Source organism: Corvus hawaiiensis, chromosome 7 (genome assembly GCF_020740725.1).
Source record: "Corvus hawaiiensis isolate bCorHaw1 chromosome 7, bCorHaw1.pri.cur, whole genome shotgun sequence".
Taxonomy (NCBI): Eukaryota; Metazoa; Chordata; class Aves; order Passeriformes; family Corvidae; genus Corvus; species Corvus hawaiiensis.
In genome coordinates, this window is record NC_063219.1 from 13983840 (window position 1) to 14003732 (window position 19893).

General features: G+C 46.9%; 1 protein-coding gene across 2 annotated transcripts in view; it reads left to right on the forward strand.

The window, feature by feature from the left end:
* Nucleotides 1–10532: 10532 nt before the first annotated feature.
* KLF7 (Kruppel like factor 7) overlaps nt 10533–19893 on the forward strand; it is a 60775-nt gene continuing 51414 nt past the window's right edge. Inside the window, exons 1-2 of one of the 2 annotated variants that reach the window (XM_048309232.1) lie at nt 10533–10615; nt 10895–11148. In XM_048309232.1, coding sequence (XP_048165189.1) covers nt 11047–11148 — 102 coding nt within the window. In that variant the 5' untranslated portion in view covers nt 10533–10615; nt 10895–11046. Of the gene's footprint in view, nt 10616–10764; nt 11149–19893 lie in introns of those variants that run through there. The other variant, XM_048309233.1, reaches the window with a different exon arrangement.

Here is a 19893-nt window from a genome sequence, read left to right on the forward strand (position 1 = left end):
GTAGTAGGTGTGTAGGTGGGAGCAAAAATTTTTTCATAATGGAAATCAAAACAAGACATTTCACCATTATTAAAATAAAACAGAGAAACCTAAAAAATTCACTTTGACTTTCCTGTTGAAAATTATGTCCAGATTGTCACATTCTCACAAAATGCTTTAATTAAAAAAAAATGCTGTGTGTTCCTCAGGTGAAAATTCACTTCTGCTGGAGACCTTTGTGGCTACTGCTGGTGACGGGCTTGGGAGAACGTGTACCTCTCATCACACCTGGCACCTTTGTCCCTCCAATCAAGGATTTGCATCCCCTGCCTGAGACCCCTATAGTCCCTCCACTCAGTGGAGGCTCACCTCAACAGTCCCCCTGTTTCTAAGGCAGAATATCAGCAAAAAGTTTGTCTCCCACTCCGTAGAAAGCAAAGCTCACCCTTTGGTGCTACCACTAAGAAGCAATGAGCAATGCAACAATAACAGTGGTATTTCATAAAACTCTACAAGGAATTTTAAAAAATAATAAAAAAAGACAAAGGAGAGAGACAAAGAGAAAAACATTTTTCTTTGTAGGTCAGCTTTAATGCACCTGGTATGAGGATTGCAGGAGTGAGAAAATCTCGGAGGGAGTCATTATCTGTAGATCACTGCCCGGGCAGACCCTAATGGCCTCTCCCAAGCTGTTAGAGGCAATTATTTCAACAAGCATTTGTCCTGCAATGAATGGCAAGACACATGGCGATCCCTGTCCAGCCTCCCTGCTGGTCTAGTGGGAAGGACACGGCCCCTGGGCGGCAGGTCCTGAGGGGATGGGAGCCGCTGGCATCCTCAGGATGCTGTGGCCGGTGAGGACCGTTCCCGTGCAGCCGGACCCGTGGTGCCCGGTGCCCTGCCGAGACTGGGCCGCTGTAGCTGCCAGCCATGGGCACGTCCCTTCTGCGGTCCTGCACGGACAGCCCTCCACCACAGCTCTGCAAAGCACGGCTGAGCTGCCCCGTACCCTGCACAGCCACAGCCCCACACTACAGACTGTGCTGTTCGATAAATCCCTCACATTAAGACCGGCGGCTTTTACTAAAACAACTTAGGCCTGGCTAGAGCTCCCAGCACCGCCTCCTGGTGCTGCAGCAGCCAAGGTCTGCCTGGGTCCTGCACAGACACACGGGGTGACCACATGGGCTAAGCTGAGGATCATAGTTGCATTGAAACCCTCCCACAAGTGCCGGCTTCTCTGGGGGCTCGGGGGATCTTCACCCACTTTCATGCAGCCAGCAAGAGCTGAGTCTGGGGACAAGCACCGTGTCAGCCCTAAGGATCAACTCATCACAGCAACATCAACGTAATTTTATTAACTGCCTACTCTGCTCTGAACAAGAAAATACCAGCTGCTTCAACAAGCCTCTATTAAGGGATTTCTTTCCAAAGACCTCTTTAATTTGTACTCCTAGACTTTTCTACCAGCTTGTCAAAAGCAGGAACAAAACATGCATGACAAATACAGAGGCTATAAGCCCTGACACACTCTCTGTCCAAGTCCAATTTAAAGTGGAAATTACCGGTGGAAAACAAAGAAACCTCCATAGTTTATCAGTCCTAATCCCATTAATGCTAATAATATAGGTTACTAATAATAGTATGTAGCTCTCTTCGACACAAATCAAACTTGTACCGCTTACTGTATGGCTGAGAGATGAAGACAGACGTAGCAGTAAAACAAGTTGAGTCTCCAGGTCAAACCAGGCCATGTCCTGATCACACCACCCCTTGCTTTTCAAGTTTCACATTATTCATTTCTTGAAACACATGTTCCTACTTAAGCCAATGGGAAATTTGCCATTGACTTCAAAGGGACCCAGAGTGAGCTCCTGCAGCAGTTGCCCTTCTTAAGGAGAAGGGCTGTGCATCCCCAGTTTTGGCAAGGCATGAGCAATCCTGCTGGCTTATAAAATCACATTTAACACCACAAGTGCTGGGTGAAAGTTTTTGCAGGAACACTCTGCTAACCTTCATCATGGCAACTTAATGAAAACCACTCCTGAATTTGTGCAGAATTCAGCAAATAGGTTAATGAAAATTATTTTAAAATGTATATATATGCATGCTGTAGTGACTCTGCCCAGAAAGGAATTTATCATGCTTTCTCAGGATGCTCTCTGCAGCAGAACTACATGCTTGAAAAATGCAAGAGGGCAGAGGTTCAGCCCCCACAGTTGGTCTCTCTGGGTGGCCCCTGGTGAGCTGGAGGGTGGAGGAGCCTGAGGGTGGGAAGTTTGTGGCCAGTGCTTTTCCTTCTTATCAGAACAGGAGAGGGGTCATTCCCCAACAGTGGTACTGACAGCAAGGGCATGGCAGCATTGTATGTCACCCATCCAGGCCACGAAAGCCTTTGAGACTCCCCTGTCAAAAACTCAGTGATGTCTTTGTGTGTACCAGAGAAAAAGTGATGTCAGAGACGGAGGCAGCCACTGAGCCTGCTTGCCTGCTTCCAAGAATCTGTAAGAGTTTGTGGAGAGACATGTCTCCCTCACCTTTCACTCCTCCAAAGCTCTGTATCTCTGTCTCTCAGCTCCTGGTTTTGGATATCAGCAGAGATCCATCTGGCATGAAAGGCACCTGTCTTCTGCTTGGCAAAGCTCTGGCAGGAATGATGAGACCCAGCATCTCTACGCTAAGCCACCCACAAACCAGCTCTCAAGGCAGGGTGTTGCAGAACAAGACTCAGATCTTCTTGGCTACCACTTTATCACCTGTATAACCTCTTAATTTCTCTCCTCAGAACAACTTCTCAGCTTAGCTTCTGCAGGCAACTTCCACTTTATAACATTACTTCCCCCATTCCTTAATAAAATAATCTCATAACATTCCCCCCGTGGCTTTACCAGTACTAACAGTTACACACTGTCAGCAGAAATTGCTATGGGTACAAAGGGCAGGGAAGACAAACTGCTGGCTCCCTGCTGAGCACTGTCCCAGAAGAAAGGACAGACCAACAGAGCTCCCTCAGCTACCAAATCAAGTCAGGCAGCCAGAAATCTTCTCCAGCAAGAGAGAGCTCAGAGGGAGCAGGTATGATAGACACTGTGTATTAATTTGCAATTTTACAGGATATGGGTTTCTTTCTGGGTTCTGACTTGATTTGTCACTTTGGGCTAAGCTTTGTCTCTCTCATGTTTAACCCATGAACTCTTGTGTTTTGCAACCAACACCCCAGGAATAATGGAGTGCTCTTAGAGTTCCTGCCTTTCTTCCACCACACAGGTATCTATCTCACCCAGCGATGCAGTATGCCACATAGGCTGAACGAGTGTGAGATGATCTGCCAAGTGCTGCTCATGCTAGAGACAGAGCCATGTAGACCCTCAAGGGAAATCAAAGCCAAGGAACAAAGACTGCAGTGGAAGACAAGCCCAAAGACTGACTCTCCCTCTTGAACAATATCTGTTTTCCTTTCAGCAGTTCACAGTTGCCCAGCAGACAAGGACTGAGCCCCCAGGAGAGTTCATTTGTGAGGCTTTTTTTTTTAACAGACTATGTGTTGCAAGGTCTTGTTTAAAGGTTCCTCTTCAAGCAGAACAGGGGCACAGAGAGGGAGAAGCCCTGGAGATGCAGCTGCTGTTGGGATGGGAAGAGGCTGCCCAATGGAAAAGGTGTTTCCATCTTTTTTCGTAACAGGAGTCCCCAGTGAGATGCTCTTTAGAGGGGGAAATACTGCAGTACCCAGGTGATGCTGCTGTGTCATGCCAGCAGAGCCAGCAAAGTCCAACTTAGAAACCAGAGCAGAGTCTGACTGCAGTATCTTTGTATGAATCCTGGCCACTGCTGTGCCAAGCTAGGTACTTTCCTCTTCTTGCACCTCTGTTGTGGAACATGACAAGCTGGCCAGCAGGCGAGCAGCACAGGCTTGCTTCCTGCACACCAGCATTTCCTTATTAATTCCGCACTTGACTATGAGAGCCACACCTTCAGCAGCTTCTCATAAGGAACCGGACTAAAGAGAAACCCCAAGAGGATGTGAAAACAGAACAGTGAGTCTTGCAGCTTCCAGCCAAAGACAGGCTTTGCTCTTAATGCATTGCATCTCCTTCCCCTGCAAAAAGTGTAGGGAGAAACCCCCAGTGAAGCTGCTCTAAGCTTGTTTCCAGAGAACCTTCTTCTTTCCACAGATCCCATGTGCTGTGGGTGTTTTCTGCAGTGCCTCGGAAGAGCTGTGCGCAGCAGGCCCCTCTTGCTGTGTGTGCTACGTCTGCTGCAGTGTCAGCTCTTTATAACAGGGCTCTTGCTGGCTAAAGCCAAGCCAAACCACCATTTGTCCAGAGTAATGTGTGTAATAACACAAGCCAGTCCCCAGCTACCATCTACTGAACCATGCCAGTATTCTCATACTTTATTGTAAGACTTCCTATAAACCACCAAAGTGTGATCCAACCCATTCATTAAAAGGCCACCAACTCAGAAATGCAGCACACAATTGTGTCTGCTGACAGCTGCACAGCATCTCCCAAGGCTGCTGGGACCCTCTGCCCAGGCCATTCTCCAACAGCACTGCTGCACTGCAACAGCAGCCCAGAAAGGTCTACAGAATGGACATCTCACGTGGAAGCTATAGGAGTCCAGCCTGAACTTGAGACTCAGAGGGCTTCCTTGCAGCTCATTATTATTTATTATTTGTACTGTAGAAGCACCTGAGAGCTTACTAATATGATCAGAGACTGTTTATGTCATGATGCTGAACACCAACAGAATAGCAATGGTAAGTGCCCTTGCCAAGAGGTTCAGAAACATACAGATCACTTTGGGCAGAAGGGAGGACTTGAAAGACAGCAGAGAATTGTTAGATGCAGATGGGTTCTGAGCTGTTGGTGGGACCCAAAGGAAATTGCATTTCCCACTGGTTTCACTGGAGTTGTACCTCTCTGCCTCTGGAAGCTTTGCCCCACCATCATACATACACAACTGCAGTGCTCTCCTCCAGCAGGGCTTTGTGTCCTGGCTTTGAAAACCGGGAGACAGAGACCGATCCTAATACAGTCACAGCCATAAGGTAAAAATTATTACAAGAAATACAAAAAAACCCTAGAGCATGTGAACAAACCACAGCAGATGAAGACTCCTTCCCCTCAGTGGAAACTCAATCCCGTTACATGCTGAGCATGCTCGCTGCCTTTTCAGGACAGGGGGTCAAAAACCTCCATGACAGATCTGGATCAGACCCACTCAACTATGAATTCTAACTTTCCCTTAAAGCATCAGGCTTTGGGGTTTGTTTTTTTTTTCAGCCCAGAGAACTCAGCTGGATAATGTTTCTGCTTCAGGTTGGCATGTCATGTTTTCCCATCAAACACCTTCTATGTCTGGCCACTGATCAGCTTGCAAAGTCCACTGAGACTTTTGGGTGCCCTAAGCTATGATTACGGGTTAGACCCATTCCATCTCTAATCCTGGAGAGTGCTCGTTAGCTGCCCTGCAATTAAACCCATTGCAATGTCCACAGGGCACTGATTTGAAAGAGAAGGGAGCCAAATGGTGCCTGTTTTCAGGAAGGAGGGAAGCAGGTTCCTGTACCATACTCTCGTGTCCCCATTTTTTGCTGAAGATCTGGGGAACAGCTTGTGACTCACTGGATGCCAGGAGGCACCTCCACCCCACCCATGGCCAGCAGAGATGCCACCACCCTGCTTCAGTGTGTCCAATCCAGACAGAGTCAAGTGCCACTGATGGCTGCAAGCTGCAGCCATGCTGCTGCCCAGCATGGAGATGGGAAGGGAAACCACCTCTGTTCCCTGTGTCTTGGGCTGCATCTGCCAGAAGGAAGCATGAAATACTGAACAGTCCTCCAGGTCACTGAAATGTTGCTGTGCAGGCATGAGGCCAACAGTAGTGACCTTTCTCCAGGAAAATGAGGTCTGAGGAAATGAGAGGTTGGGAAGGAATGAGGTATCCAGCTGGAGGAGGAATGGGGCATTTCTGGGGCCTACAGAGAATGCTTCACAGTAGGAAAAGAAGTTGTGTCCCTTTTTGCTGCTTCATGCTTGTTAGGATTTTATTTGTCATCAGATGTGGACATGGATACAGATGAACAGACACACTGGAGTATCGGGAAGTGGCAATGCTGAACAGCAGGGTTGCCTTTGAACTCTTTGCTGTGCCTCTGACAGCCACCTGGCCATAAACCACCACCACAAACCCTCCACTTCCCCATTAGCAGCTTTCTGCATCCACTTCTGGAGAGCCTGAACTGAAAATCCAAGCATGCTCCAGTGCATTTCTCAGTACTTCTCCCCCTCTTTGATAGTTGCAAGGTTTTACAACCAGTGGCAACCTCAACCCTACCAACCTTCAGGCACAGCCTCTTCCTCTCCAGGAGGGACACAGCCTGAAGAATCAACACCTCTAAATGATCCTGTCACAGGCTCTAAGCACAGAAAACCTGTATTAGCTCAGTCTGAGATGGAGGAGAGGAAGAGACACAGCTGGCAGCCTAACACACAAATGTGATGGTAGAAGAAACTGGTAGCCTGGACACCTGGACCAATCTGTCCCTGCAGGAGAAAGTGCTTTAGTACTTTTGTTGACTATGCAGAAGGCCATGGCATTTAAATTGCACCATGAGCTGTGTACAGGGTAACTCAGTGTAGCTGCTGAAACATCATTGGTACCAGAGGAGGTGCATTCAGTGAAATGTTCAAAATATGAATTGAAATACTCCCTGATTGCTTTATGGCATCTTGTCTCTGCCCAAGCCAAAGCAAAGAAACACAAAATCAATATCCAAAGGTCCCCTGCAAATCAGCCTCCCCTGGTGGATCGCCACTAAGCATCCCTTGCCATTACTTCTGGGGCAGCGGGGACAGAAATATCACAAGGGAAAGCAATCAGAGCAACCAAAATTGTGCTTCTGTGCACATCACAGCCTTGCAGAGACCCAGCCAAGTGCTGGGGGTGATTTTGTGCTCCTTACTTGGAGAGGGTAGAAAAGGTTGTTGCCAGAGGACGTATAGCAGACTGACAAATTCGTTTCTCAGAGAAAACAGTGAAGCCACCTTTCCTCTTTCTCTTGAAGAGCAGGAGCAAGGAAATACTTTCTTTCTTTTCACTAGGACTAACTGCTCTCAGTGCCTTAATGTCAAAAATAAAACCACCTCCCCTTTCCAGGTGCCAAAGTGCACTGGTGCTATAGCACAACCAGCCATAGCACTTCCCTGCATATTCTAACATTTCAGCAAGTCACAGGAATGATGAAGTCTTCTCCCATTGCAAGCATTTCTTTACCTGTTATGGGACAAATCTGTGCTCTGGCTGAAATGCCTGTCCTTCCTCCCTGTAGGTTGAGCCTGCCCCCTTTGCTTGAATTTTTGTGTAGTCCTCTATGCCCTTGAGCCCAGCTGTGTAGCAGTGGGGAGATATCGCTCCTCCTCCACATCTGATTGCGTTGCTCTCTGTGATGGGTGGCGTGGTTGGGCCAGAGCAGGGAAAGTGGCAATCTGCCAGGAGAAAGGTCAGTACAGCCTGGGAAACAAGAGCTTGGCAGAAATCGCCCTCCGTTACCTCGGGGTTAACACAGGTAGACACCACCTCCAGGGCTGGACTAACGGTTTTATACCCAGAGTACCACCACATTCATTTCTTGTCTAGGCTTTTCTACTTCTGCCAAGTGACGACCCCATTCTGCTTTCTTGACTGACCTCCAAAGCAGAGTATCTGAGACAATAAAAATGCAATGTCTGCCTGGAAACCACCCAGGCAAGCGGCCAGATCTGTAGCCCAGCTCTTCACCTCAAGGCTCACAGCCAAAATCCTGCCCTCAGACACAATTCCTCCTGAATCCAGCCAGAGAAGCAGAGCAGCATCTGCTCATCAGATCTGGCCACCAGTTACAGTGCAACCTGGGCACAGTCTGGACTCTTTGGTGGTGTAGAGCAGCTGAGCTCCACAACTGAGAACAACCTTTTCCGTGAGGGTGGAAAACTGGCAGTTCCTACAGGACATGCTTTCAGTAGAAAGATCAGGATAAGATAGACAACTAGAAAGATTTTAATTGAGTCAAATGAAAACTACTCAGTGGCAAGCAGAGGCGACTATCAAGCAGAGAGGACTCCTGGGCTGCCTGTACATTGAGCTTTGCAGTAAACCAAAGCATGAGCAACCCATAGCTTGCACAGGCCAGGATAGAGGGGAGCTTGGACATCAGACCACTAACATTTCTATATATTAAAATGGTAGTTATGCTTAACAAGGTCAGAAATAAAGCACCAAAATGTTTTTCAGCTATGGGAATTACAGAATTCAAAGACAAAAAGCTTAAGACATTTAGATATTTAAGTAGCTGAGAGCATAAACCTTCACTGCTTTTGTCCTTTCTTTCCTCACCTAGGTCAGAAAAGCTTCTGCATATGCATTCGGCCTTGTTCTGACAAGCTGTTAAGGATAAATGCTTATAGACAGCTTTTTCTGAAACAGGTATTTCTTGTGCAACCCTCTCAGTACAGGAGTCTGTTATGATACCCAAGTGCTGCTTCTTTCCACATCTGACCACCTTTGTCAAGTTCTCTCCTCTGCAGTCTCTAAAAGTTTTCCCTTCCCAAGGTGCCCAGGAAAGGTGTTGCTTTGCCAGATTGAGGCATGCTTGGAATGGGTAACGATGGTCTGCAAGACCTCTCCAGCAGTGCTTGCTGCGCTAACCTTCCCTCTCATCTTCCTACTAACACATACATTTACACATTTATGGGTATATTTATGAGAAAGAGTAGTTTATTATTCATGTCCAGCCTCATACACAGCTTCTCTGCTAAGCTAAAGATGCCAGGAATGGTTCTGTTTGAGACAGCCTATGGCTCCCCAGGTGAAGGCTGGGGATGGCATCATTTTCACAAGCAGCTCACAGGAGACTTTCTACGTCAAGGGAGCTGCCCTTGGACTGTCCAGACCTGCAGCCTCAGGTCAGCACCTGAGCGACAGTTCCCACAAGCCATCCTGCTGCTTCTTCGATGCAACTATGAAGTGGTTTTGTAGTGGTGAGATCATTTATTTGAGAAAATTGCCTATGTCCAGTTCTTTCCTGATTACTGCAGTTCTTCACCAACAGCTTCATTTCCCCTTTTCCCTCTACATTTTGACTCCTCAGACTAGAGAGGTGCTTACTCTGCTTCATTCTTCTTCATAGCACCTACAAGAATTTGGGATCAGTGCAGCCATTATCTAGGCTTTCTTTAGAGGTTTATTCTGACAAGCCTTCTTCAAATACGGTTTTCAAAATTGTTAACACAGACCCAGTTTTGGAAAAGGCACTTTGTCTTCCTCACCAGGAAAAAAACATACCACAAACTAATTGGCACTGACACATTCTGCTGCCCCATGCTTTCACATCAGTCTGACTGGGACACCTGGGAAGACATGTGTCTGTGCTAGCAGCGTTGCACCAATTCACACCAGCCAAGGCCTGGCCCTGGCACGCTCATCCAGGCGCAAAAGGAAGAAAATAGCAAGGAGAGACATCTTAGTCATGGCAAGGAAAGTGTGATGCAACTGCTCTACAAGGAGATAGTTTAGCAATCCCTGGCAGCATCTGCTTGCCCTGATATCCAGTCCAACTTACAGTGCCGACAACCCACCATTAAAGGGCACCAGAGGGACATTCATCCAGCAGCCTGGCAGCCAGATACAGCCCTGGAAATGCAACCGATGGGACCACAGGGCCCTCTGAATGTGAGGGCAACAAAGAGAACATATTTCTTCTATTACTGGAAGCCCCTCCCCACACCCATCATCTTCAAATGAGCACACTCAGTTCTGCAATCCTTCCAAAAGCAGAAATGCAACCCTGCCCAGTGCCAGAGTGATTTTGGGGAAGCTCTACACCACACTAACCATTTAAGGTCAAACAGCTCATTAGCCAACCCAAACTAGCACTCAGAGAGGGCTCAGCTCACATCTAAGCCTGATTAAATGCCATGATAGATGCCGTAGTAACCACACGTGCGTTTCTGGGAACAGCCTGACTGGACCAGCACTCAGAAGCTGGGCTACTGTGGTCTGCCCACACAGGCACCGTGCACATGCTCCTGATGCTGGTGCTCCTGCTCACGGTGTATTCCCACTCCTACTCCTTCCAACACCCTCATTAGCCGCACACCTTTCCCCGGCCACCTGTGACTGGTCTGGCCATCCTCAGCCTCGGGGTCTTGAGCGCTAGAGACTGGGGAGAGGCACAGGACTGCACGTAGGGAGGGAAGGGCAGGGGGGTCCGGCAGGCACCGCCTGTGAGGCGGCCTCAGCCCCGTACTCAGCCCGCCCCCAGCCCCAGCGCGGCCGCCCCGCGCTCTGCCGCCACCTCGCGCCTCGCCGCCCTCTTATATAGCGCCCTAAAAATAGCTCGCCGCGCGCCGCCTCGCGAGCCCCGGGGAAGGGGCGGGAGCAGCGCTGCCGGCCAATCGCCGCCGGCGCCGGCGCCCCGGCCGCGCCCCCCGCGCCCCGAGCGGCGCCGCCATTGGGCCGCAGTGTCTTCAGGCGCGCGGCGGGCCCGCCCCTCCCGCCCCGCCGTTTACCCTACATGGCCACGCGCTGCCTGAGTGGGGCCGCGCGGCTGCGCGCGCGGGGGGGGGCCGGGCCGGGCTGGGATTGCTGAGGGAGGGTGAGAGGGAAGCGGGGAGGGAAGCGGCGTGAGGGGGGGGCGGGATGTGGGATGTGGTGTCCCGAAAATAAAGAGGGGAGGGGGCGGTGGGGAGGGCGGTCGCGAGCGCGCATGGCCGCGGTGGGGGGCTGCGCGGAGCGCGGCGGGGACGTGCCCCGGTGCGGCGGCCGCGGAGTGCTCGGTGCGCGCCGGCGCCGCTCGTCCTCCTCGGCCCGGCCCCCGAAGCTCGCCGTCCCTCCGCGCTGATCCTCTTTCTCTCTCTCTCTTTTTTTTTTAAAGTGTGACTGAAACAAAACAAAGCCAAAGGGACGCTGGATCTATCATTGGTTGATTTTCCTCCTCCTTTTTTTTTTTATGATCAAAAACAACCCCCCACCCGAGCAAACAAACACACACAAAAGCAGAAAGAAAGGGTCTTGCTCAGCAGCAGCATGGATGTCTTGGCTAGTTATAGTATATTCCAGGAACTCCAGCTTGTCCACGACACCGGCTACTTCTCAGCTTTGCCATCCTTGGAGGAAAACTGGCAGCAGGTGAATCATTTAAATTACTCCTGTAAATCTCTTAAGCGCAGACAGTCGATGCATTGAGGCTGCATTTCTGACTTTATTTTATTTTTGTTCTTTATTTCAGGGTTGGGTTTTTTTGGTGGTTCTTTTTTTTTTTTTTCCGCGTGGGTAGACCTTTAAATCTCTGTATTTTTTACCATGACAAACTGAGCAGTCCATTCAGATCTGTCTGCCTTCAGTCCTTTCTGAGCACACCCGACAGTACCTGAGATCCGGTGGCATTCTTTAGGGTTTTGTTTTTATGATGACTGCTATTTTATTTTTGAGCTTAGATTTTTTTTGTTTGTTTGTTTTGTTCTTTTAAACAAGCCTGATCACTTCTAGCCAGTGCTGGCAGCTGGTGGAAATGGAATAGATCATTCTTATTTTCAGGTAATTAGTATACGTCAATAAAAATCGTAGCTTAAGTCGGAGGTGGAGGGTGGGCAGGTGTGTGGCAACACTAGGAAAAGCTTTAAGGCTAAGTTCAGTAACTAGGAATGTGACTTATTTTTCTTTTTTTTTTTTTTTTCCCTTTTTCTTGGAAGATGGGTAGAAACACACACTTCTTGCTGTCTTGAAACAATGACGCCTTAGGCTGGTTCCAGTAACCAGTGTGTTTTGAGGCACTGTAGGGTTAATATGCAGACAGAATAAAGATAAAGATGGAAATCAAGTATTACAAATGTATTAAAATGATGACTGGTAGCGTGAATACAAGTAAGACCAAGGGGAGGAGTAGGTTACAGAGAAGAGCTGTATAAAATACTCTATGAATCCAGTTGTTAACTATAAATAGTTATCAGCTGGGATATTGAGGGAAAAGGAAAGACAGCATTCCTGTTTACGACCAAATGTTGTGAGATAGTCCTGTTTCTTGATGTGATTTTCTGGCAGAGGTGATACACCAGGCGAAATTCTGGAAACTGGTGTCTCTTTAAAAGAAAAAAAAAAAAAAAAAACATCTGCTGGTGGGTAGAAATAGTGGAGTGTGGCTGGGATGACATGTGGGGCTATTGCAGCGCACGGACCCTTGGCACTATCAGAGTGAGAATAACGAGCCCCTGGATTTCATCTTGCCAGCCTTCACCTGAGTCTTGGCTAGTGTGAGGGTAGCCTGTGTTAGGTCTCCAGTAAGTGACAGTTTGGGATGTTCATTTAATTTTTCCTTAGAAGTGTGTATGGGTAGAGATGTAGATGGCAGAGCTTCTGGGGAGTACTCAGGCTGTAGCATTGTCAGCCAGCTGGACCGGGGCTGGATCTTTAAAGGTTTACCGTAGTAAAATCGTTTTGGCTTCAGCTTTGTATGTGTGTGCACACAAACCAGAGGTTTATTGTCAGCTACAGGGTGAACACATTCAGGATTTATTTTGCAAAATGACCGATCCAACTTTGCTTTATCCTCCAAGGGGGAGGGGATGCTTTTTGTTATTAATATTCAGTGCACACATCCATGATGGTCACATCTGCTTTCCTTTTATATTTTTAACATGCTAATTAAACTGAAGAGGTTAATATAATTTAATTAAAAAAATATTTCATAGCGTCATTGTTGGATTGGTTGCATATTTGGTTGCATATTAGTAACAGTCCAAATGGTCCAAAGCGACATAGTGTGTTGACATAGCCAGCATGCTTTAGGCAGTGCTGTGAGTGACACTCTGTCTCCTTCTGCCTTCTTTTATGTGTGGAAGAGCAGCAGTCTGTTTTATACAGTATCATGTACCTACCCAATCCCAGTGTTACCATTGCAGAATTTAAAGTCATGCTCCTGGTTTAACCCCATTGATTATCCACGTATGCTTAAAAAGAGAAGCTGAAAATAATTTGCTACGTTTTCCCTTATTTCCTCTCAAATCCTGCAACCAGTGCCCAATGTTTCATAATGCATCCTGTATTTATGGTTTGTTCCCCTGTTGCTGCCTCGACTCTCCTTGCAAACAACAGGCAGCAAAACTGATGTGTCAGTGGTGGGAGCAGCTGAAGCTGGCTGTGCAGAGACCATGCTGTTACACAAGCTTGGCAGACCCACTGACACAGAGACCCCAATTTAATTCTTCTAAATCGCTTGCAGTGTAATCAGGTCTTGGGGATTTATTTATTTTAGGCAAACTGTAGGAACTTTGAGACAAAGAATGTGTGTGTTTCTAAAGTATCCTTTAAAACTAAAGGCTATATAGTTGAGACACCAGGGGAGAGAGCTGACAGGGCAGTGACTGATCCCTGTGGGATGTGTTATAAGTGGGAAACAGCAGCTTTAATTTTGAGCAAAACCACTTGAACAAGTCTTGCCTCTGGTCCAGTGGTGCCATACATGAGCTTCACAGAGGCTCCAGGGCAGTGCTTCTCCCAGCAGCAAAGCAGCACCCCAGGAGATTACTTCAATCTCTTAAAAAGGGAGGAGTTGAGGGGGAAAATAGTTGTGTGGGTTAAGAGCAAGCTTCCTTATCATGTTGTGAGCCCCAGTTTTGTGATTAGCAGCTACTAGTGCATGATGTGCAGAGGTTAGTCAGTGCCAGGTCCTGCTCTGAGAAACGATGCTTACTGGGGTACCGTGAAAGATGCACCTGCCCCACTGAAAATCAGAGCATGCCTTGGGGTGAAAGTGTTGGCAGAGTCCTGTCTTCCTTTTCTCGTGAGCCTGGACAACAGTCTGGTAGCTGCTGACTGAGGAATATACAGCTGGGCCAGTTGCTCGTATTTTGGATTGTGAAACACCCATTACTCACGGAGGGCACTGACAGCACAGGCAGGTTGCTAAATGCTTGCACACAGTCAGCTGATCGCCCATCTTTCCTTCCCACTGTAAGAGGAATGTGAACAAGTTCAGTATCTCTGCTTTTGATAATCAGTGCTGGAGTTGAATGAGTGCAACCCAGCAATATGTACAAAACAAACAGATTTTGTGTAGGAACAGACTGTCTCCTTTTGTGTAGGTTTCTTTTTTAGAAGGCAGAAATACAGACAAAAAACCCCTTGTTCCACCCTGGACATAGTTTGCATTGTGGTGGAGATACCTGACGTGGAAGCTGGAAATGAACCTGTCGTGTTTTTGATGGTTTTTTAAAACGCATGTTGGGAAGGGAGAGCTTGGTTTTTAGGCAACAAAAGCTGAGCTCATCTCTGAACTTTGGGTGCACTCCTTCAGGCAAAACACTTCAGAGGTCAGGAGGATTTTTTCTTGGGGTGGGGACGTCAGAATCTAATGAGTAATCAATAGCACAATTTCATCAGGAGAGAGAACTTTGTTTAGCTTTTCCAGCAGTGTTGAGCTTCTGTGGCACTGAGTAGGGATTAAAGGAAAAAGTGGGCTTTGTGCACTGGTAAATGAGTCGTTTGCTCTAAGTCAGCCGGCTGGTACCTTAGCATCTGTGTGTTTCTGCCTGGTGCTTCATCCTGGCTCTGATTGAACCGTCCTAGTTCTCTCTGTCCCTGTGAGCTGACTCTGCAGTTCAGGACCAGGGCGGGGGGAGATTTCAGCACCTGCGTGGCTGCTGCGCTGCTGCAGGAGGACCTCTGGCCACGTACGCCATTGCTCTGGGATGGCTGTCTCATGTGGCATCCCCGAGATTGGAGCCGGACTGCTGGGAGAGACAGCACGAGGCTGAAGAGCGCCTCATTACTCTGCAGAGGAAGGAAGTGGGTAGGAGGCTGTTTTTGAGGGAGGTGACTCTGAGGAGCATAGCCTGTGCAGCTGCACATGGTCCCACTTTGTGTGCCAGGCTGCAAAGAGGGGGAGAGCGGGGCTGAGAATTTGGAAGGGGTGGACATGGAGCTTGACTCTGTTCTACCTGCTGGGCCTTCACAATGTCATTTAGGGGGTCACTGAAAGATAAGGGTGCAGAAGGCATCTTTTGTAATCAGATACGCCTTTTTGTAGGGGTGACATTTTAAACATACCTATTGTCCTTCTCTGTAGGCCTCTTGGTGGACACTCAACTCACCATCCTATTGTGAAACAGGGGTCTGATCAGGAGACATTTTGGGGCTGCTGTCATATTCTATGGGGGCTGCAAGGCACCCTCTAGCATGGCTGTTCCCATAATGTCAGAATATGGGAGCACAAAGAGCAGGTGGATGCACAGAGTCATCGTGTGCAGCTGATGCAGCTGTATGAAAACAGCAAGGCTTAGGTGCCAAACTCTGGTTTATTCTGAAGGAGATAGCCTTTCCCACATGTGTCAGCAGGCAGCACAGGTCTAATTGGCTGGCAGAAGTGGAAATGGCATTATATTGTTTGCTGATAACCATTGCCTGATAACATTTCCTTTTGCCTTGGCTGACCCAGCTGCTCTCAGCTGCAGCAAACAGTGATCCTTTCAAGAAAGATGCACATTTCCTGTAAAGCATAGGATCGAGGAAGCCTTTGTTTTGCTGCTGACCCTTTCATATAGCCTTCTTTGCCTGTTTTTAATCAATTCTTCAAGCCTCAGTTTCCCTCTTTCTGAAGTGACTGACAACAGCAATGCTAAGGCCTAATGGTTTTTGTGGAGCTCGGAAGGCTGAGTTTTGACTCATTCTGGAAAAGGGCTTTGAGATCCCTGTGCTGTGTGAGAGAGTATCCCAAGGTGACTAATCTAGCAGAATTCTTACATCTTAATGCTGACTTTTGCTTGGCAGACGGGGTCATTTTCAGGCCTATAGGAAAAATTTCCACTCCTACTGGAAAGGAATAAATCACACTGAAGAACATTCCTGCCTCCCCATCATCTCCATTGTTCTAGTTTAATGGCATAGTTGGCCACTACATAAACTAAACCATCTCTTTTAATATTGCTATTTCATCTTGGTTCCAGTCACAGTGTAACACATTTCTTAAGTGCTTATAGTATATCATGCCTCTTGAGAATAACTTTCAGAAATGGTTGACTTCCAAGAACAGCCACATGTGTAATGCAGTGTATTTCAGACTCCGAACGCCACTCCATTTATACCTGCAGCCCCTCTGCTGGCTCCATGTGCTGAAAGCATGCTCCTGTCACCTTACAGAAAGAGATGGACAAAGAGAGGAAAGACAAACGTGAAACTGCTGTCTCTATTGTTACATTTCTTAATTATAGAATCTGTTGTTAAAAGTGATTATTTCTTGGTATTCTGAAAGCATACAGTCCCGCAATCCATGTTACGGGTCTTAGAATAGCAGATTATGTGAATGACTTGTGTCAAGTGATTTTGAAATGGGGTAAATACCTTTAAGCAATGCACAATCATAATGTGGGTACTCAACTAGAAAATATTTTCTCTTGTTTGGGATGCTTAAATCTACCCTCCCCCAAGCCCGTACATTTCTCTATGTCCTATTGAATAGGCAATGCATAGATTAGAATAGGCTACATGAAAATCATGATATATAGCTAGTCTGCAGTGTGATACTTCCATGTGGAAATGGCAGAAGGTTTTCAGTTCCAGATAGTAATTTCACATTTAGGCTCTCCAGAGTTGAGGCAAATGGTATCTTCTGGATATTGTTGGGGGATTTTTTGAGGCTTTGTCAAATAATTCTCCACTGAGAAACATCCAGTGTGTTGTTTCTCCATTCTGTATTAAGAAACATAGAGAAGCAAGAAGGAAGCTGCTTCTCTTTGATTGTAGCTGCATATGAACGACCTTGATTGGAGTGGTCCTTATGAAACAAAGGGATTTTGCTCGTTGACTGAGCAATATTGGTGTTTAGTACATTAAGCAATGGGGTAGTAGTACACCTCATCTCCTATCAAGTTTGTCACATTCTGCAGAGGGGAAGAAAAACTGTGGGTTTATGATCGTCATGCTCAAAACCTCACTAAAAGTTATACGCAGGTATTGTAATTGGTGTCAATTTTCTTTTTTGATGCTAAACCTGAATTTTTGGAGAGTTAATAAAGGTGTTTTCAAGGGTAGTGCTGAGTTCCTCTTTCTGCTTCCTTGGACTCTCAAGTGCCTCATGTCCATTCCCTACATCTACAATGCCCCCACCACTTCCAAACTCCTGGCAGTGCTCAGGAGCTGGGAGTGCCATTTTTGTGGTATCTTTTAAACTGATGTTGCAGGAATTACTCACCCGAATTACTGAATTTCTTTTTCCCACATGTTCTTCTTGTACTCTGGGTGCTTCTGCCTTGGTCAAAAATAGTCTGGATTCACTTGAACTGCAGAGTTCAGCTGATTCTGTAGCAAGCAAACAAAACAAACCTGCCAGGAAAAGAGCCTCCTCCCAACACTGCCACTGTGAGTTAAAAAATCATGCCTGGTTCCCAAGACACTGAGATTGTCTTTAAAGTCACAGGCCTTTTATTTTTTAATTTGATATTCTTTATACTTTCCTTGCATTTGAGCCACTGGAGATTTGTTTTGTTGTCTTTTATTATTAAAAAACCCCAAACAACCCAGGATTTGTAACTCTTACTCGATTCCACCAGCATTAAGCAAATGAAAGTACTATGGCATTTATAGGTGTGTACATCAGAAAAAGCTCATGTATTGCTTTGGTCACCAGGCTGTATTTACCATTCCTGCTCTGGCAGCAGCTGGTGAGGAAGACTGCTTGGCTGCTCAGGCTGTTAGTTTGCCTGTGAGAGTAAGCAGCCTGTGTGTTCATGTCGCATTTCCCTCCTTAGAAGAAATTGCTTCAGCTTTTATGCTCAAAGATAGTTTGACGTCTTGGATTTAATCAGGACACCAAACCTTTGCTTCTCAGCTCTTCAGTTACAGGATGAGTTGGCAGCTTTTGTGTTCTGATTTGCTGCTGTGGAGATTCCTGTTCCGGGTTTGTGGTGCTCGGGCACAGTGGCTGGGGCAGGGGAGGGCTGTGCGAGGCCATGGGGACATGGGCAGCCAGTCCTTCTGGAGCTGCAGGCCCATATCCTGCCACACCAGCCGCCAAGACAGCTCCTGTGCAGGGAAGCTCTCGGTGGGGTGTGGTGTTGCCTCTATGAAAAAATCAAAAGAAGATTCTGAAAGGCAAGCTTAAATGCCCCTTCCCAGAGGTCTGGGTTGTCTTTGTGACAGCCTGTGCATGGCACTGATTTGACCCTTCTCAAGTTTTAGTACGTGTTGGAGTTGAGCGTATGAAGGCTGGGCAGAAGGCATTTAATTTTTTTCTTTTAAAGGTTTAATATATCAACTCTGATTTATTAAGCTGCTATGATGCTGTTAATCCTTTTGAAGCAGGTACCCATCCACTCCCTATTTTTGTATATGAAGGTTCCTTTCCAATCCAAAGCGTTTCCACTCAGTGCAGCTGTGTATCATTACATGTGTTACTTTTTGGAGAACTGTTAAGAGGTGTGTAGTGTACTGTACAACACACATCAAAGAGTCTGAGTTGGACTCTTCATGCAGAGATGTTTATGTCATTTATGCTTGCTGGAGGCCCACCAACCATACTTATTTAAGTGTCATACTGGTTTTGAACATGATCCTTACAAGCAATGTGTCACATGTCCTAATCCTCTTGTTACTTCCAAGCATTGTGGACCTGAGTGCAAAGCTGGAGTTTAAATCATACATGGAGTCAGCAGCTCCTACTCTACAAAGGATAGAGTAGTAGGCAGTGACACAGGCAAGCTTGGGAGACAGTGTGATTGATGGGAAAGGATGCAGAGGAGGAGGACACTGGCTTGTGAGAGGCTCTTCTGAGACATTCCAATTAGTGTCTTGATTTACAAATCCTGCCCTTAAACCTGGAGCCTCAGAAGGTCAGTTTTAAAGGGATGCTGACATAGGGTTGATGTTTGACCATAAAGGACCTTTGTAAGCCAGCGTGTTCTGACAGAAGCGGCAATCAATGGAAGTATCTCCATCTAGATAATTCAAAAAGCCCTGGAAACAGGGTTTGTGTTTTTTGGACAGGATCATCTGGCCCACCTTCTGCCTCTGCAGCTCTGTCACTGCAGTGTTCTTCCTGTACGACTGAAGTGACTGGAAATCACAGTGAAAATGAGTGTTAACTGTTTATATTGTGCGGTGAGGAAAAAGGCATGTGTCAGGACAAGTAAGTGAGATTTAAAAAATGCTTTCACTGCTGATAGGCTACTATGGTGTTAGGCGTTTGGTTTTAATCCTGACCCTCGAGTTCAGTTCCATACATAAGGAAAGTTCTTGGATTTTGAACATTTGCAATTTCTGCTGACTTGCCTTCGCTCCAGCCCAGGAGGGGAATCAGCATTGTGCTGAATTGCTTTGAATTGCTTTGTGCTGGTGGGGGTGAAGTACGGGGCTGCCTTTAATCGCCTGCCTTTGTTTTCCACCAGGGCTGGATGGAAAACAAAGGTTCTAGTGATCAGAGTCGAAGGTGAAAATTGTTCACTGGGTGGCAGAGTAGAAGGGGGGTGAGAGGTGCTCCTGTCTCCTTGCTTTTTACACCAGAAATGCACATCACGGCACTTAGGTGTGAGACTCAGATTTGAGTTACTGGGTTGCTTGATTTAAGTCTGCCCTTACAGATTACATCTTGGATGTGTGAAATTTCAGTGGATAACATGTTTCCAACAAAAGATTGGGCAAAAGTGTACTTTTTTTTTTTCTGAGAACGTTTGGTAGAAATCTTTCAACCAGTTGTACTTCCAAGAATTTCCTGAGTGCCTGGCACTTTTCAGCGTGAAAGACTTAGTTTGGCTGACATCTTCCACTTTGTTGTCAATTTTAGCTTTTCAATTCAGGTATTGTGCCCCTAAAAGTTGATTAATTTCTCCCAGCTATTAGCAATTTAGTTAGTCAAAGGTATCCAGACCTTCTGCATCCTGTGACTGT